The sequence below is a fragment of the Maniola jurtina genome, chromosome Z (assembly GCF_905333055.1).
Source record: "Maniola jurtina chromosome Z, ilManJurt1.1, whole genome shotgun sequence".
NCBI classification, from domain to species: Eukaryota; Metazoa; Arthropoda; class Insecta; order Lepidoptera; family Nymphalidae; genus Maniola; species Maniola jurtina.
This window is the reverse complement of record NC_060058.1, coordinates 10,405,185-10,418,895: the sequence shown is the minus strand read 5'-3', so window position 1 is coordinate 10,418,895 and position 13,711 is coordinate 10,405,185. Positions and strand designations below refer to the sequence as shown.

At 34.9% G+C, this 13,711-nt stretch overlaps 2 protein-coding genes across 2 annotated transcripts; one reads left to right on the top strand and one right to left on the bottom strand.

Annotated features, from left to right (window-relative positions):
• The first annotated feature begins 3,261 nt into the window (after positions 1-3,261).
• On the top strand, positions 3,262-6,098 carry LOC123880423 (protein ALP1-like). The gene is made up of 2 exons (XM_045928549.1): positions 3,262-3,694; positions 4,860-6,098. Exons 1-2 carry the CDS (start codon positions 3,342-3,344, stop codon positions 5,734-5,736), a joined length of 1,230 nt encoding a protein of 409 aa, XP_045784505.1. The 5' UTR covers positions 3,262-3,341; the 3' UTR covers positions 5,737-6,098.
• Positions 4,053-6,536, bottom strand: LOC123880426. Its single transcript, XM_045928553.1, has 2 exons — positions 6,096-6,536; positions 4,053-4,784 (listed from the first exon to the last, which is right to left on the bottom strand). The coding sequence occupies exons 1-2, from the start codon at positions 6,265-6,267 to the stop codon at positions 4,108-4,110; spliced, it is 849 nt and encodes a 282-aa protein (XP_045784509.1). The 5' UTR covers positions 6,268-6,536; the 3' UTR covers positions 4,053-4,107.
• Positions 6,537-13,711: the final 7,175 nt, after the last annotated feature.

The following is a 13,711-nucleotide window of genomic DNA, read 5'->3' as shown; positions in this document are numbered from 1 at the left end:
TCTTTGATTTGTGCCTTAAGGTCTATGGCCTTTGTGCTTCCACTACAAAAGTAATAGGCCAGAGGCTGTTTATATTTTTTTACGACGCCTCTAATCATGAAGACCAGAGGGCCTAGACAAACGGGATTCGATTCTGAGCGATTCCATTTCTTGATTCGCCATCGCTTAAACGAAAGAGAAGTTCGACTGCTAGACCTGCCTAGCAGTCGAACCTGCGATTAGCGATCGCCTATTAAGAAAGTTGAAATCCTATATAGGCGTATGGTGCTTATGAGTAATGTAAACAATGAGTGACTGAGTCTTTGTAACTCATATTTCAGCCACGGTCCAAACCTCAGCCTGGTGCTCAAGGCCGATTAAGAGCTGACCGTTTATGGCAAGATTTGGCCAACCTATTAAACTCTATTGGCGGTGGGGTAATTAAGACTCCAGAAAAATGGAAAAGGGGATTTATTATAAAAAATATAAAAAGCTGTTATTAACTACCTAATAACACACTGCTTAAACTATAACTTAAATTGAAGGTTTGGGCGGACTGGAAGTCGGAAACAAAAAAAAGGCACTCATGATTCGGCGCCATGCTAGCGGCACTGGTGGTGGCCCTAGTAGGTGGTAGAGGACTGAATCTAATAGTTTTGGAGACAAGGCTGTTCGGAATTATTGGAGTATTGGCTGTGGAGGGCATAGAGTAGGATTATACATATTAGGGTATAGAGTTATCGCTCCCAAGAATTAGGCGTAGTATGGAAGTCAGCGCTCCAAGCGATTGATGTACGAACTAAGTTTCTCGTATATATACCTATAGCTATCACTGTCAATAGGTATAGCCCCTTGCCCATTGTATTTAGAAAAATCAGGGAATATTTTGACACAAGTTTAACTCTTTCATTGTTAGTTAAATTACAAGATATTAATATATTTTAATATACTTAATGTATATTAATTAATTAACTTGTATCTTGTTATAACTAACATAGCTGAAAGAGTTAAACTTTTGTCAAATTCAAATTCAATGATTTATTCAATAAAATGTAGGTACAATATGTTGGAATAATGTCTGATGAGCCTTATACATTTTACCACTATAACTGGTGTTTGAATAAATCTTAAATTCAATTAAATTAAATACAAATAAGCGGTATAGTATAGAAAATAAAATATAAATGATTCATTTTTTTCTTTTATTATAATATTGTAAGGCACAATTTTGAATATAATCATCCTCATTGGAATCCTTCTTCGCGCCACTTAAAATGCGATTAGTATTTTTACACCAACTATATAGGAATAAGTTGCTAGATACATCTATTACATAATCAGACAATTGAGTACCATGTTGTTTACATATTGTTATAAAATCGAAATTGCACTGGACAAGTATTAATGTTTTGATATAATTTTTTATGTTATAAAAGGTGTCCAGTGAGAATTTTTCTATTTCAAAATTAAAATAAAAACATACGAATAATTAAAGAATATTTATTATATTAAAAAAATGTAATATAGGCTTGCGGATTTCATTTTTTAAAAACAATGTCGTCCAAATGATGACCATTTCTTGCAAAACACTCTTGTCAACGAACTTTCATATTCGCCATTTCGTGGGAGCAAAGTTCTCGCGCACGATACCGTCGTTTTTGGACAGTGTAAGCTTTTCTGATGCCGTTCCCTTGGATTTGTGGCGCTCCAGTATCGCATATTTTGTTATTAACATACCGCCTGATGTGAAAATGAGCCGCATCGCTAAACAATATGCTTCTGAGTGTTCTGGGAGTCCGAAAACCAACATCCATCATCCAACATCGTTCTGGCGTATGATTCTCTCAAAATATAGTCGCTGTCATTCAATTTTTGGGCGATTTGCATTTTGAAGTTATAAATGCTTCTTTAAAATCACATGCACAGTTGACTTTTTAATTCCTGTGGAGGCTGCAATCTTTCTTACCGATTTCCTTGGATTTGTAATGATTTCCTGACGCACCTCTGCCACATGTTCTGGTGTTGCTGTTGACGTTGACGGTTCCGGAGGAGGCCTATTAACCACTGTTTCTTCTTGACGGAATCTCTGCACCCACGACCAGATAAGCTGCGTGCTTGGACCATCGCTTAATCGCCGAATATGAAAGTGGGAACAGAATACACGACGTGCTCGAACCAACGATTCACCACACTTCAAATACTGGTCCACCGCAAACGCGCGATGCGCGCCCTACCAATGACTCATTTTTTCTAATTAATCCGCCAAGACCCCGCAACAAATGCTATCTCCCCCGACCCGCTAGCCCCGCTAACACAGATTCCCGCTGGACACCCTTACATGTTACTTTTTTTTTGATATGAGAAAATATCTCTACAGCTTTTATGGCTGGATATGTAAGAACATGTTTGCCTTTAATTCTTTCTTTCCTTTTTATAAATTTAAAATTATTATGGTCATTGCTGTATAGATTATTTATACAAACTTTACAATTTTTGAACACATTTGTCCTAGCTTTTTTATTACATACCCAGTAACATATTTCAAAACATAGAATATTTTATCATCCGCCTTTTTTTTTGTATGCCAATCAAGATGTGGTCGTTTATTACTTCATCGTATTCAATTTCAACTGGATCACTGTTTGAGGTTACCTTGGCTCTAAAAAAGATTTTTTTTTAAGGAGTTGGCACATGGCACACAACATTTTTGGCAGAATCTGCTTCACAATTGGACAAAATTTTATGCATAATAGTTCTTGATTTATTGTACAAAATGTCGAAAAAATACCCGAGTACGAAACATATTATTATCATGATGAAAAACGAGATCTTAATAGTTTTAGGGAATTCTCACTAGGCGCCCGCCGTCTATTGAGACTGAGGTTCTAAATCAAGAAGATCCTATATGTATAATAATTTTATAAAACAAACACGTCCACATGACAGGTCAATATGGCCATCGGGGTATGAGGCGGGGACGCCCCGATTGCCATCTTGACCTGTCGCGTACTATACTTGTACCTACATATAATATGGCACAATTTGAAACATTTCTTTTCAAGTTTGTAGGCTTTATAGTTTTTGAATTTCGTGATTAGTCAGTCAGTCTGTCAGTGAGTGAGTGGTATTTCGCTTTTATATAATAAGATATAATATTATTAGTTCAAAGCGGACTTCCGTGCTTTATGCACAGCTAAAGGGGTCGAGTTTTGTTTTGGGGTTGGGTTGCCGCCTAGTGGCAACTTTCCTGGTACTTACTGACCAACTTAGCGGTCACATGAGTAAGGCCTCCTACGCACTGGCGACCATAGACGCGGCCAGGCCGCCGCGGCTATGGTCGCCGGTGCGTAGGCAAGCGCGACATGTGGACGGCCGAAAAATTTGCAGTCGACTTCCAAGGATGTGTCAAGATGGACGTGCAGAAGATAATCACGCTAACTGTGCTTGTGTATTTACTACGAAAACGAAAACGGAAGATTTCACGTAAAAGACAGTTTTGGGTGCATCCATTACTTTGCGAGAGAAAGACTAAAGGATTATATTATACTTATTTTTTGGATTTAAAAATGTATGAGAAGAGATTCTTTAATTACATGAGAATGTCAACGAATACTTTTAACCTGTTACTGGATACAATAAAACCAAAAATTACTGGAACTGGTAACAACTATCGGAAATGCATTCCAGCAGAAGAAAAATTAGTAATAACAATAAGGTAAGCTTTTTCTTTTTTAAATACAGAATGTTTAAAAAATACGTGATATATTTTAAAGGATGTTTCGGAATGGAGTATTGTGTACAGGAAAAATAAAAATAATGTGATAGGGCCTTTTTTTTTACTTAAACTGCTAAACGGATTTTTTGTAAATTTGAATTATACAAGACTTGATTCTGAATCACCCTAAACCACCACTGTTGCGTTTTTCACAACAACCTGTATAATTCATTGACCAAGGTTTTGCCACTTTAAAAAATTTATGAACTATTGTTCAGTAGTATTCTACTTTACGACTTTGAAAAGGAGAGGAAAAGGGCTTGCTTATAACATGTTTTTAAATATTAAAAAACTGAAGTAGATAATCAAATTATTTGTATTTTCATAACTTAAAAAATGGCAATTGTGAACAATTAATCATTCAAATTGGGAAATAGGTCTATCATTTCTGAATTTTGAGAAATATCAGAATAATGAGTATGAGTATCGCTGTAATTTGAATCATCTGATATCCTGTTGGTAGTAGAATAACCTGAATAACTCGGTCGATGCGGGTCATATTCTTGGTCGTTAAGAGTATTGAAATTACTTGAATAGTTTATGCGCGCTGTTGTAGGTGTACAGTTCGGTTGGTATTTTTCTATAATTTCCATGATTTCCATTTTCGCTTTGGTCTTCATTGCAGCAGGGATTGTTTGAAATCTTTCGAGGAGGGATAAAAGAAACAATCTGTCACAATTTGAATCATTCTGTGTAGTCGCTATGGTCTTATGCAGAACTGAAATTAGAGGGTCTGTATCGGATTCTTCGTTTGGTATTTTTTTCTTCCTTTTTGTTCTAAGCGACTTTGATGCAGACTGTTGAGTCTCAAGATCAGAAGATCTTGCACTTTCATTTTCTTGACTTGCCTCTTCGAGACTATTTTCTGTTGCGTTTGTGTCCAGCACTGATTTCAAAAACAGTAATTGGTTGAAATAGGTGTATTGTGATTTACGTTTTGCAGCAGAACCACTTTTGACATCTTTAAGACGGCGCAGCTCTCTTGTGAAACAGTCTCTAAGGTTTTTCCATCTTTTTTGGAGAGTAATGCCTGTAAATCAATAAATAAATGTAGTACATATTACAAAACTAATATTATGTTTATTAATGTGAATTTTATTTTCAGGTATTTGGCTACTGGGTGTTCTTTATCTCATATAAGTCATGAATACCGTATAGGGCTTCCTACAGTATCGGAAATAGTATTTGATGTTTGTGAAGCAATATGGGAGATATTAAAACCAATTGTGATGCCACAATTGACCAGAGATAAGTGGATTCAAACGGCTGAAGGTTTTCAAAAATACGCCCAATTTCCTAATTGCATCGGAGCCATCGACGGCAAGCACATTAGAGTTATCAAACCACAACATTCGGGATCTCTTTATTACAATTACAAGAATTATTTTTCAATCGTGTTACTTGCAATATGTGATGTAAATTATAAATTTCTTTACGTAGATATTGGAGCATACGGCAAATGCAGTGATTCGTCAATTTACAAAGACTCTGTATTTTATCATAGGCTCTTAAATAATGATCTCGATATTCCGAGCAATAACCCCATCAAAGAAAATGGCCAATCAATGCCGTTCGTTTTAGTGGGTGATGAGGCGTTTTCACTATCGGAACATATGATGCGACCGTATGCTGGGAGAAACTTGAATAATGTAAAGACTAATTTTAATTATCGACTATCCCGTGCCCGCCGCTATATTGAATGTACATTTGGAATATTAGCCAATAAATGGCAGATTCTTCACCGACCCCTAAACGTCAAGAAAGAATTTGCAGTTGTGATTATAAAAGCTCTATGTGTGCTTCATAATTTTGTGCGAGAAAGAGACGGATATGATTTCAAGGACACGTTAACTGTACCAGAGGCTTTATTAGAAATACCTGCATGTTTACCTAATAGAGCAAATAGAACATCAACCGAATATCGAGATATATTCGCAAACTACTTCAGTACCGATGGTCGCTTGCCCTGGCACAATTTGTAAATATATGGGTGCTCGCCGCGAGCCGCCATTGCGCGCCGTAAACAAAATGGCGTCGAACGCACATGCGGTATGAGTAATCTTTTTAAAAAGTTATTCCAATCATTACGAAAACCTGGGAAATTTTAGCAAATAATTGTCAAAACTCATGTGCAAAGCGAAAAATAGTAGAAATAAAATAGTTATACTTTTGACAATTACCTATTTGCTAAAATTTCTTAGATTTTGAATGAACGGAACAACTTTAAAAAAAAATCACTCATGTCACATATACGTGTCGAATGCTACTACAGCACCTGCTGCGTTTATTGTAGTTCATCGCATTATTAATTTACTTAGGCATAATAAAATAAAATACTAACCAAGTTCTGCCTTTTCTTTATCTTCCATGGATTCACCGCCAAATATATCGACCACTTCAAGCCACAACTGCCGCTTAACATCTTTATTGGAGTAATCATTTGATGCTAAATCCCATAAACCTCTTCTATTTTCAACTTCAATTATGAACCTTTCCGTGTCGAAATTGGCCATTGTAAAATAATCACTCTGTAGCTAGCTACACGTCTGGTCGCCGCGGCCGATGCGGTAGCACTGATGAATTTTAATACAGAAGTGATGTTCTCGACGGCCACGATTGGTCGCTGGTCGCGTGGCATCAAATTGGACGCCGCGGCCAACGGTGGCCGCTGGTCGCTGGCCGCTAAGTGCGTAGGGGCTATAGCGATTGCCATATAAAGTCCAGAATTCACTGGCCGCCGCGGCCAGGTCGCGGCGACCATGGTCGCCAGTGCGTAGGAGGCCTTAAAAGTGATCTCTAGTAGTTATGTTATGTTTATTTTGTGTTATGTTAGTCAAAGAATGTGGATTAAGTGATAAGAGCTTACTTTGTTTCGTTGTATTAGTCGTAAAACTCCTTTGTTATTAGAAATAAAGTTGATGTAACCTCTTTTGTCAAACCTATTTCATTTAACCAACTCCTTACCTACAACTTACCAGGCTGGCTACGACCTTTGTTTTTCTGAATTTGACAACTACCTACTTAACCAACTTATCATCCTTTATTTAACATAAAATAAGAATATGGCGATTATTTTATTTCATTAGTATCATAGATATCTATGATTAGTATAAATAATCAAGTTCAACATAAGTTTCTGTTATTGTTAATCAATTGCGTTAAATAATTAATAAGTTAAATAAATAATTAATCAAGTGCGTAATTTATTATGTTCTTAAAAATAAATTAGTGTTCTTTTGTTTATTGTCAATTTTTTATAATGAAACGCGAAAAAAGTGTATTGTAACATTGACAGATCAAAAAAAAGTGTTTGAGAGATTTAGACTAAGTTTTAAAAACAAAAATGACTTACCTTCACCTTGTGATCCAGTGTTTTCTAACATTAAAAAAGACTTAGGAGAGTTAATGTCGGAAAAAGCATTAGACTTGTCATTACAAATTTTGGGTAAGGTCTGACGAAATCACAAACACAATCTTTATGATAAATTATTACACTTTTATTTCATATTTAAATTTATTAACTTTTACATTTGTGTCAAATAAATGTTGTTCCTCTTACGTTAGTATATTTTTGAATGTCGTCGTTTTAAAACCACTCTTACAGGTAACCTCTCCACGTTTATTAGCCACTCCCCTTTTTATCTTATCGTTATCGGCCAATCCAAATTGTACAATGAATAAACTTAGTGACTAATATACAAATCATCAAGCTCGTTTCACAAATCATCTAAGTAATAAAGATGTTTTCATCTTATATATTGATTACAAATATTATCCTTTATTATGCTACAATTCATCAACTAAAAACTATAAGAATTTTATATACAGTACGTTTATCGATCAGATGTTGAACAACTTCAGCCAATCAATGACGCCTTCTAATATGATGTTATGATTTGAGTGGCGCCAACTATGTTTTATAGATAATTAATATGGGCCAAGCTTACAGCTCGGCCATCCTGTTTTAAGCGAGTCTCATCGCTTTTAAAAAAAAATTAAAAACTTAAGTAACATGTAAACTTCACAACCAAAATGACAAAGACTTAGTTCAACAAAACAAAAAAAAAATTAAGATAGTAATTAATTAAATTAATATTCTTGCTAACTTAACTAGAAGGAATATACAGTTTTATTGATACATTGGTATTGATTATGATTGCAACTTAATTTTAGAGCACTCGCAGCACCCCTTTCCATCCGATATAATTAGAAAATAGCAGATAAACTCAATTCAATTCCAAACTATTTACCCTCGCAACTTTACCTGCCAGTCTACAGTAGCACTCAAATTTAGCCTTTAATCTAAAATTCATTTTTCTGTTCTCTTCCGCTAATATTAAAATAAAAAGATGCAGACACTCTAAATTTATAAATAATTTTTCAAAAATCATAAAGATATCAAAAATTGCGAGACCAGTAGCAACTAAAGGAGGCCTCAATTTAATCAAAGAAGGTAGGTATATGCATAAAGTCCGAAGCATCAATTATAACTCACAAGCCAATATTTTACAGGAACACTCAATAGAGATTTGGGGATGAGCATGTAAAACTAATTACTAAAAACTACTTTAAAGGGTTTCAAGTATCTCAAAATAAATTGTTAAAAGTTCTGTTCCAACTAGACTCTCCTTCCCACTAAAGAATTATATAAGAAAACTGATGAACTATATTATATAAGTCAATTATACAAATTCAAAATATGTCTATTTGTTAGGAAAATACTATTAAAGTCCGTACATACACGCATCACTTTAAAGCTAAATCTCATAAATATGGTACACAAAACGAACATACCTATTATGCTACAATTACATAAAGCTAGGACTAATTATGGTATGTAAACTACCTAGCTCTACTACATAATGTACTTGCCGAAACTCATACTGGAGGAAAAATCTTTTACAAAGTTTAAAGTTTAATCAAACAGTGTCAAACACCATAGATATCTTAGCTAGATGTAGGTATAGTTTGTTAACGAATATAACGTGTTTTGACTTTTTATATTATTGTATAGTCACCATACCTTTAAAGATTATGTTTTCTTCTATATTTATATTTAGAATCGGGAGCGATTCTTAATATGAATATGTGTAAGTGAACTTCTTGTCCTTTTGATAAAATAAACTCTCTAAACTTAAAGTTAATCGCCGCCAGTTCTCGATTTAAATCACAAAACATTTTCATACACTTTCAACGCAATAGTTTTACGCACATATTTTCTTCTTCCCTTCTTATTGGAAAATCGCGGATTCCGAGCCTTGGCGCGTCTCTCTTCTACCGGGATACATATGTGATTGTCCTTATTTCCCTCCAGATCCAAATTTTTAATGACCCTTATCCTAGGGTTCTTTCCCTCCAGATCCAAATTTTTAATGACCCTTATCCTAGGGTCTACCTCCTTCCTCCTATAGGACTTTTTGTCCATAGCCCGTAACCTCGGGGCTTTCCTTCCTTGGGACTTTGTGTCCCTGACCCATACCTAGTTTTGGGTCTTTCTTTTCGTCATTTATTCATTTCCAACATCCTTGGATCCTGCAAACATAAAACACTTTGAGTAGACCGTTCATTTAATTTTGTTTCATAAGCATCCATCATAATACAATCCGACCTAAGAGAAGTAGTTTTACTTGGTAACCTAGAAAACCTATTATCATTATTATAATTTAGTTTTCTCCAGTTCCGTACCCCTCGAAGGGTGCCTACGAGACCCTATTTTCTAAACCTCTGCTCTCCGTCCGTCTGTCCGTCTGCACGTGCGTCACGGCCTGAACCGTGAACGGCGTATCGTGAACCGTGATAGAGAGTTGAAAGGAACGTGATTACGGATGTATGAAAATCCTATGCCTGGTTGCTTCCAATTCAAACTTTTTCTTTTAATGCAGATTACGCTTCCCATATTTCTTACAATTACCTATTGTTTTTTTTTTTTTTTTTTTTTTTTCCTAGCAAAATCCACATTCTGAAGTACTAATGGACAATGTTAAACAAACGCCAGGGTACAGTAGTTGCGTCACTTGTGCCTCTTAACCATATAATATCTACATGCAAAAAGAATCTTTGATTTATAATTTCACATGATACTTATATATTTTATTTTAGCCATAATATGCACCATATGGCGTACTTTGTCGTTTCGAGTAACATAAGCAGAACTACCAAATTCGACCCTGGGAACGACACAGTCGCGACTCGCCGCCGAATGATACCTATTAGTTTATCATTAATTCCTTTTCATAGAGAAAAGCGATATCAACATAATAGCAGGAAAAAAATGAAATAAATATTCCGTTCGATACATCTCTATTCTCTACGACATCAAGATCTCTATCACAAGCTGATCGATCATAAAGATTAGAAGAAAGTAGGTACCTTATACATTATTTTATATGTTAACCGTAATGACCCGCATCTGTTCGATTTTCCTTTATTCGTTTCGTAAAAGATTCGTCCTCGTACGTCCATCATCATCATCATCGTCATCTACATCGTCATCATCATAAGGTCACTGTTGAACATAAACCTTCCCTAGTAAGCACCACACGTACTGTCCTCAGCCTTCCTCATTCAACCCCTGGTTCCTATTGATACAAACCACTAAACCCCCCCCCATCAAATGTGTACCTATCTACATCCATCCATCATACCCAAATGCCGTGCTGGTTGATGTGATGAGCGACAAAGTGTTAACCTCTTCAATACCTCATGGAACTGTAGGAATAGCCATGGAAGACCTCCAAACCGAACGTTGATATTTTGTGTAAGTGGTCCCACGAGTCAAAAAAAAATATTCTTGTCCATAAAGGAACAAGCCACGATATAGATTCTTCTATCGGAACTTAAATATTCCAATCACTGCATGTATTCCAACTAATCAGTTTGCTACTGTATATTTGAAGTTGATAATAAATAAAAATGTTAGCTTAATTAAATTCCTATGATAATTCGATTTTTGGTGCATCAACCAGCTTCACCTATTATGTAAAATTAAATATATATATTTTTTTTAAATTACCGGCTGTACATTTTAAACTAACCTAATCAAAATATACTTTCTTACTAATAACTTAATCTTAAAAATTTTCCAGAGGATCCTTCCGCCTCAAATTAACTCAATGATAAAAATGAACAGGAAACTTTAAATGTTGTAAAATCCAGCCAATGCTTCGTACCTTGCCTTATTAATCCAATAGGTACTTCTTTGGATTTTGTCAAAACAAAATACTTTTACTTGTTGAGTGTATAATAAATAAATAATGTAATAAATCAATTAACTGTTAAAGCTAATAACTTTTACAGAAAGCGAACCTCATGATATCTCTTATGAGTTTTAAGCGTAAAATTACCACGCCGAAAACAAAACATGAGCTGACAGTATTCTTATTTGATATACATAATCCAGTAATACTATATCTATCTACATAATTCGTAAATATGTATGTATAGTTTGTAAGTTACTATTTCACTTTATGCTGTTTCAATGCTTTAAGTTATTATTTTTATCTTTGTCTCATTTTTTTAGTTTAGCCTCATTCTATTTTTAAACTTACTATTTCGCTATAATATTTACAAGTAACCTCATCGAAGACTACACGGTCTTCTGATAACCCAACAAGCATTTATCCAACAGCTATCGCTTTCACCCGAACGGAGGTTCCCTGAAATATACTGAGATAACAATACCTAGTTGACACATGGATGTACAAGAGCGGCAACAAGCTATGACCCCCTCTAGTCATAACTATATCTTTATGATTGTAACATTTCAAACAGTGAAAGTATGTATAAACGATTTCGTCCATAGGACATGCGCTCTAAAGAATGTTAATATAATTATCAGCAACTAAAAGCTTGAAGAAACTAATAGGTACAACTTGTCTTTGAAGTATGAAAATATGCACATTTATCAAGTATACCAGTTCATCAAACATTAAAGTACGCATTTATAAAATGATAACTCACTTATTAATCAAGATAACTACCTGTTTATCAAACCTACCCTACCAAATATAAATAACTACTCACCAAATGTAATACTTTATAACTTAAGTAAAAATATGAAACAAATGTGCATCAACCACATACATACACTCTTCAAATTCATCCATTTATCAAAATGTTATATAATATAACCATTCACCAAATCCATTATATACTTTGTTCATTAAATAGCTTAGTCAAACTTTACTCCACTTGCCACGATTGCAAATTTTCCAAAATAGTCAGCCGCAAACATTGCAGCTCATCTCACTTGATAATGCATCCCTCCCTCAGAAAAACAGGCATTAGGAATGTCTTTCCAAGACGCGCGAGAGACAGCCACCGTGGCTTTTCGCGAGATTTAATCCAAATTGAACTAATGCCTAAATAAATGTTTTAATTAGAGGGCGATTGCTTTTGCAACCTCTAACCGTCCAATCAAACACCGAAAGTATTCAATAATCCGAGACGTAAATAAAAAACCCGTCAGAACACCGTATTTATAAAAACAGAGACAAGAAAAAGATTCCTCCTCGCAATGAGATCGCGTGACATCCAACAAGTGAATTATCGACTTTATTACACAACTTATCCTCAACATGTTTTACATCATTTCCTACAATTGAAATCTTTCTATTTTAAATACCCTAACTACAACTTCATAATCCAACCAAAAATCACACTAGATTTATCCCTCGGTCCCACATCTTTAATGCTTTTTTTTTCTGTTTCGGTAACTAAAACAAAAAAATATATATATACTCATGTTATAAAACGTTGTCAAAGCTTTCCTGAACGCGCTAAATAAGCAAAAACATAAAATCAGGCGAAATGCCAGACCAGCCGAAAAACCTTCAATGCTTAATCAGCCTAAAAAAAAAAATTATGATCACTATTCATATTATCATGAGATACTACCGGCGCTCCTAAGCGAAATTTATAAGGCACCGCATTTCGATTTTATCAAACAGACTGATCAATTTCGAGAGCACAACAAACGTGGTTTCCTGAGAGTTTCGTTAACTAAATGCATATCGAAACTGAACTATCGCGAAGCGAGTCAAGCGAGCGTGAAAATTTTTTTAAATATATTTCTGGGATAATGTCATGCCACAAACGCGAGCGTAGTGCAAAGATATTTGCCTAAAATTTCTTTCGTACAACAAAGAAAATAGTATTTTGGTAGTAGGTACTTATTATCGCGCCCTGCCCTAAGGGCAGTACTGTAGGTATATTACCATTAAAAAAAACTTACTCTAATTTTAATAGAACATTTGCCAGGAATTTAACCCGCCAAGCGATGTTAATCCAATAAAAACAAAATCATATTGCATTTAAATGCGGCAGTACACAGTTAATTGCGTGAATACAGGTAAACAAAAAAAAAAACCCCGCTGCCCATATACTATACCTACCTGCTACTCGTAGTACTCAAATTATTGTGCCAGTATTAAAAGTAAATTAGCTGTTATCTAGCGTGGTAGACTACGGCCTAAACCCTTCTCATTCTGTGAGGAGACACTTGTTGCTCAGTAGTGGGCCGGCCATGGGTTGTTCATGGTGAGCTGTTATCAGCAAAGTTATGTTTGAAACTCAAACATTACGCGTTTCAAGTGGTAAAAATAGATAAATGAAAACATTTCTCCTCACTTTTGTAAAAAACAAAACACTTATTTATGCACCCCGTATTTTAAAACTATCTGACTACCTACCTACCATAATTTTAAATTTAGTTAAAGAATAACCAGATAAGATAAACCTACTTTTACACCCATTTTAGGATTTATATTTCTCAAAATGCTCAATTTATTAACCCTGGTCACTATTACTTTATTACAACGGATCACCTTCATTTTTATCAATTAACATTTTATATCCCCAATCACTTAGTAACCATTACAAGTAGAGACGGATTATTTCACTGGCAGGCGTAAAACGAAAAGCTATTTCATGTAACTTTTTCTACCTTATCCCAAAGCG